This window comes from Seriola lalandi, unplaced genomic scaffold (assembly GCF_002814215.2).
Source record: "Seriola lalandi dorsalis isolate HSWRI2012SDOR001 ecotype SW California unplaced genomic scaffold, Sedor1 jcf7180002054971, whole genome shotgun sequence".
Taxonomy (NCBI): Eukaryota; Metazoa; Chordata; class Actinopteri; order Carangiformes; family Carangidae; genus Seriola; species Seriola lalandi.
In genome coordinates this window covers 1135753-1142060 of record NW_019525522.1, presented here as the reverse complement: position 1 = coordinate 1142060, position 6308 = coordinate 1135753, and the positions used below count along the sequence as shown (strand labels likewise).

The 6308-nt window shown below is 42.8% G+C and overlaps 1 protein-coding gene across 1 annotated transcript; it reads right to left on the bottom strand.

Moving 5' to 3' along the window:
- Nucleotides 1-935: 935 nt before the first annotated feature.
- On the bottom strand, nucleotides 936-5308 carry pdgfrl (platelet-derived growth factor receptor-like). The gene is made up of 6 exons (XM_023396032.2): nucleotides 5072-5308; nucleotides 4009-4282; nucleotides 3773-3924; nucleotides 2304-2597; nucleotides 1539-1675; nucleotides 936-1299 (listed from the first exon to the last, which is right to left on the bottom strand). The coding sequence occupies exons 1-6, from the start codon at nucleotides 5124-5126 to the stop codon at nucleotides 1111-1113; spliced, it is 1101 nt and encodes a 366-aa protein (XP_023251800.1). The 5' UTR covers nucleotides 5127-5308; the 3' UTR covers nucleotides 936-1110.
- Between the last annotated feature and the right edge of the window lie 1000 nt (nucleotides 5309-6308).

Genomic DNA, 6308 nt, shown 5'->3' with positions numbered 1-6308 from the left:
AATATTCACCATCAGTCAAGCTTTGTGACTGTTGTTTTTACTAAAGCACAAACATTCATGTCCTTAAGCGTAAGTATATTTCAAAATCATAACAACCAGCAACTAAACTGGAAACTGCAGCAATTGTTGCATTGGACCAAAATAATTTCTGGGCCTTCAGATCACATTCCACATACGGAGTGCATTATGACGTCAGCCCGACACACTGCTCAGCTTTAAAACAGATTCTCCTCCTCATGACATGCTGCAAAGCCAGAGCAAGTCTCTGATGGCTGCAGCTCTTCTCCAGCATCATTATTTAATTTAAATGTAGCACAGAACAAAGCTGTGATTAGACAGTGATGTTTGATCAGGTGTCCAGCTCAACAGAGTGCCAGGAGCCAGTGTGGCTTGGTGTTGCTTCTTTCATAATGACTCTACCACCAAAAACTTTAATCTCCAGGTACGACATTGAAATGAGTGTCTATATAATATTAATATTTGGTGAGTACAGCACTTGCCTTGCTTACTGCTTGCTGTTTAGCATTGATCCCACAACCTTTTTGCAGACAATGAGAATCTGTGTTTAAGCCAGAGTCCTGCAGAGTATCACAAAAACCATGCCACAGTTTGGGCTTTTATCAGATCATCCCAGAGATGTTCAGTAGATTGGAGGTCTGGTGACTGTGGAGGAAAAGCCCTGCAGGTCATGACTCCTCACTCTTCTTTGGACTTCAGATAGCTGCGATTCATGTTTCGGCTCATTGCCCTGCTGTAAGATTAATCCTCTTTTCACGGCTTTGAGCCAGGGGGAGTGTCATGGGGTGGTCCATTTAGATTTGATGAACCTTACTTTCAGTGAAAATTACTTGTTCTTGTGTTGCCCTACTCCTTGGAAATTTAGCTGAAATTTAGCTACAGCTTGATGGTTTTAAATGTCAAAATGCACTCTTCAATGAAGTACATAGCAAATCTTTATTGTTATTACCATGTTCAATCTAAAAATACATCCGTTTGTAAGTATATACATGTTGATTTCATGTGCTCTCACTGGTTGTTACAGTTATATCTTAAAAAATGTCAAAACACTCCAACATCATCCATAACATAACACAGGGCCTGCTGCTGAGACTATTTGGAGATGATGTCGATTGTCACGATCGTCTCACCGTGCTGGTTTTTGGCTTTACAGACGTAGTTCCCAAAGTCAATGGTCTCCATGTCCTCTACAGTCATGACACTTTGGGAGACCCTTGTGGTGTGGGCCTTACCCCTGTTCACCAGCCGCCAGGAGGTTAAGATGTGAACAGGACGGTGGTCCTACACAATAAAACAAACATGGCTTCTGTTATTGTATTGATTTTTTTTTTTTTTTCAAATGCAGCAGGTGATAGTTGAATGACTAAATATATTTTCAGTCACTGTGTGAGATTTCTGCTTTTTCCCTGCATTAGCAACATTGACCAGAGCTGACAAGTAATATCTCTCAAATCATCGGCTCACAGTTGGTTGATGGTGTTGGTATCTTTATTCAAAATGAAGCCTGTTATTCCTCTCACCTGACCAGGATAAGACCAAGTGAAGCTCACGTCCACTTCTGGCTCCCCCAGCACGGTGCAGGTGACATTAATGTTGTCGCCTCCTCTCACGGAGTCTGGAGACGCCTCTAGGCTCACAAACGGTGGACCGCTGGGAACTGTCAACGTCAGGAAGGGAAACAGAGTGAATCTATTATTTATTATGTCTCCTTTATGTAGAGTAGTCTGTCTATCCACACTCAATGTGCTAGGAGTCACTATTCTGAGATCAGCTGGTGAAGACGACAAACCTATGATTTATAGATGAATGATGAATGATTTGTGGTATTTAGACAGTTACAGAAAACCTCCTCTCTCTCTCTCTCTCTCTCTCTCTCCATCTGCCAGTCAAACATGCCATGGCAGCTTAATTGTACCTAAACCACACACAATTTCCATTTACTAAATCCACCCCCTTCTGTAAAATCCAGACTGTATGTTTCCATTTCAGCTGGCAAGTGTCCACACACACCGGACTCAGCAGCAAGGAGTGAGGAGGCTTTTGACAACTCTGAAATAAAAGCTTTTCCTGGAAGCTGACGAAGCAAAGTAAGCAGAACTTGATTCATGACTTTGTGAAAATGCCTCTCACATTGGCTCTTGGCACTTTGAGTCATCAAGGTGACTTACAAAGCTCAATGGTAAAGTTTGACATTTAAAAGCACTGGAAAATTGTCGGAGCAGCATTACAATGCGTTACTGTATTTACGACCACATTGATGTGTTGTGTGGGTGTTGTGTCCCTACCCTCCACATAGAGCAGCTGGTACATAGTGGAGACCTGAGGGGTGCCCTTGGTCACAGCCTTGCAGTAGAAGACTCCCTGGTGCTCTGGACTGGGGCTCTGCAAGACAAAGCCCTTGGTGGGGTCATAGGTCACCAGGGTGTCGTTGGCTGTGATCTCCTCGGCGGGGACTTCTCTGTGCAGGGACACCTTGGCCTGTGGGTCGGTCACACGGCAGGGCACCACAGCGGGACTGTCTGGGCGCAGGTACACAATCTCAAAGTGGATGGCAGAGGGGACGAAGAGGTTATCTTTGTCTGGTTGGAGAAAAAGATGTCAACACAGTTACTGGATTTCAAGGCACAATACACCGAGATGAAAACAGGTCACCTAATCACCAGGCTGATCAGAGTTTGAAACTCTGAACTGAAACTCAGGACTGACTCACTTTTTGAGGGTTGATACACTGATATTTCTAAGATAGGAACTGCTGATAGTTTGTGCTTGCATATTTTGAAATGAAATGAAAAAAAGGAAAAATAATTATAATAAATACTCAGGCCTATTTCTGCCTATCAGTGATGAAAATCCTCTGTGTTAAGTGTTGTCTTTTACTGGACGCTATTTTGAACTGATGTTGCTCTTGAAATGCTTATATTTCTAAAACAGTAGTTACTGTTGATGCACAGAGTTTGCATTGAGTGATATTAAAAAGAGGAAAAGTGAAACAAAAATCTGCCAAAATCAACAGAAGCTGTGTATTTTTTACAAGACATTAAATCATTAGTAATTCATCGTAAAACATAACACAGCTTCTCAGTGAGACACGTCAGGGCCTTAAAACAGAAATAGATACAGAAGCTCTACTGCAGGACTGGTCAACCATGTTTTTATTCCAAGCAAAGACTCAAACTGATGAGCACTCATTAAACCTAATTTAATAACTCTTTGTTTGTTTGTATGTTTGTTGTAAAACACAACATTTACATATTATCACCATATAAAGTTGATATAGCTAAAGTGATAGCATACAGTTGTCAATTTACACATCCAGCAGACATTCATTTGGAGTCATGTCTGTGTCCATCTGATTCATGTAAGTCTAATATTCACTCTGCTTTTAGCAGCTCCACCAGCTCCAGAGAGAAACATCTGGCTCCTTAGCTACTTAATGTGTCCCTGTGTTCACCAGCTAGTCGCTAACTGTGTCCGTCTGCAGCTTGATGCTGCGCAGGTTGTGTACAGAGGGTTTATCGGAGGGTTTAGTTGTGTTGTCTGGAAACAGATGCCTCTTGTTGCTGGAAGTCGTGGCCGTGCATGTAAACACAATGAGCTTTAAGATGCTGAAAGGCTCCACAGTGGGTTTGTCACCATGAGTGACACCTTTTGCATTACACATCTGACCCATTGCTCGTGTAGTGCAGCTTTGAAAATGTATCCCTTACTGATAAAATAAGAAAGCGTGATGTGTACATGTATTGTTTTTGATCACCTGTGAAATAGATGTATGAGACGTAGGCTCGATCATGGTCCTTCTCACACTCTGTCCCATCACACAATACCACCCAGCAGCTGTAGGGCCCCGTGTCAGCGGCAGAGGGTGACGTCAAGATCAGCTGACTGTACTTGTCGCTCTGCTTGATGCTGGAGGCAGGAAACAAAATATAAGACCTTCACATCCGCATCAGCTTTACAGCATGACAAACAGCTGAGGTCCTCTTGCAGCACCTGAGGCGTGAGTCGTTGAAGGTGTCCAGGTAGGTTGGGTACGACCATCCGATGTTGTTGCCTTTGCAGCGCAGCTCTATGTTCTTCCCAGGAGTCAGATTAGTGGTCTGGCCCAGGCGAAGGAAGCGGCCCTTGTCTAAGACCTGGGTCAGCAGGGACTGGCCTTTCCCCCCTGCATCCTTAGGTTTGGGTTGTCGCACCTTCACCCGTTTCCCCCCTGGTCTGATGCGGTTCTCTCCTACGTCTTTCCTTCGCTTGACTTGTTGGCAGTCACCTGGATACACAGAGAAAAAAGAGAAGGGGGGAGGGGGGCAAAGAAATAATAAGGATAACAAAGTTGAGTCAGAACATCTTCTGTTACTGTTCTGCATCAGCAGGTCTCATTCCTGACTGAAACAGCACAGGGTCAGCCTGGTGGTGAACAGTGAGCTGCTCTTTGTGTTTCCCCAGCTGTGACAACAGTTGAACAGGAAGTGTGAAATCCTTGTTACAGGCACAAAATGTCCAGAACCCAGCCTCTTTCTTTCTGTCTCTTTTTCTCAGTGGGCACAGAACACAGAAAAGCAGAGAGGATAAAAAGATTATTGTTCAGTGGAGACGTTCAGGGTTTGTTGTTTTCTTCCTCAGTGCAGCATTAATGAGGACTCTAAGAAAAAGGTCAACAGTGAAGGCCAGTTAATTAGAAACGTCTGTTGCATGCCTCAGATCCAGCTGGTTTGAGTTGTGCAGAAAACCTTTGCAGAAACTCTCAGAACTGCATGCAACCCTTCAGCAAACATTTACAATTCACATGCATTGTATAAAATTCAAATATGGCAGATTGGTGGCATTTTGTCTTCCTGACAAATGAAGTGTTTGTCTTTGACATTTGAGAATAAGATTTGCTTCTTTGTGAATGCACCTCCCATTCTTCAGCCATCACAAAGACTGCTGCCCTTTATACAACCTTAGATTATCTAATCCTCCCACTACTTCCAGGTTACACTCAAGTTCTCGTGATGAAAATAACAGTTGTGTCTGCTTCTCTCATAAATCTACGCAACAGATATGGAGACTTACTCACCATTGTGTAGCTCCAGCCAGAGCAGTGCCAGGCAGAGCACAACCCAGATCTTCATGGTGTGCTGATGGGGTGGTCAGAGGAGTGACTCCTTTACAGAGATCAGGGAAGTTTGGTGTCGGGCTCAGTAGGAAAGAAGGTCAGGCTTGGAGCTTCGCTGGAACTCTGCAGGCTCCAGCTGCCCTGTTTAGATTTCCAGCTCCATCCTCCTCACAGACTGAGAGGAAAAGGGAAAATAACTTTGGATCCCCTCTGTTTTCTCTCTCTCCTCAGACATGAAGAGTGGAAACACACACTCTGGTGCCCTCTGCTGGATCTGAGTGTGGATCATCCTGCTTTTTTAAGGGTAAATCCTCCACCTCAGAAAACCACGTCTGCACCCAAAGAATTCATGCTCTCACATGTTGCACACCTGTCCACATCCTAGTTAGTGAAGTGACCACAGGTGTTTTGACTTTAAACATTTTTAACATGCTGTGACATCACTAAACGGGGTGTGGCCAGAGTTGCAGCGTGTAAAAGTTTTAAGGGACAGAGTGACGCAGCAGTTTTCGAACATTTGTAATTCACCCCTTTAATTTATCCTTTAATGGTTTAAGGTGATGAATACTGCTGTAGTCATATCATGTCAGCATTATGTTTCATTTCATTTTATCTAATGTGTTAGTGTAATAATAGCTAATAATAATAATATAATAATTTAGTGATAGAAAACCATGCCATCTTGTTAATGGCAGCCATAATTTTTTAATTCGTATTTTGTCCAGGAATGTTTGATCTCAGTATGAATTTATGTCTGCAAACTGTAAAGGAAGGTCATACTCATGACCACTGAATCAGAGCTCTGTAAATGTGTCATGATGCTGTAATCCCACCTATTAAAAGGAATGGCATCTCTTTTTGCAGGAACCTAAAGGAGGACAGGAAATATCCACTGGAATCTGCTACCAATTGTAGAAAAAAGGTATGAAATATTCACAAATTGCTATTTTGTCAGGCTTTGTAGTTGTAGATATGGATGAGTACGTGATGAACCAAACAGAAAAACAAAAGAAAACAGATCATAAGGTTATTTCTAATTGGCCACAAGGTGGTGTTACCTAAAACATAGTAAAACTTCTCAGTTCTTCCATGGTTTATAGTCAATCTCTCCACCAGCATTCACTAAAATCTGCTCCATCTTTTTTGAAATATTCTTTTAGGACAGAAAACTTAACCTCTTTAAGGCGGTGATGAAAGA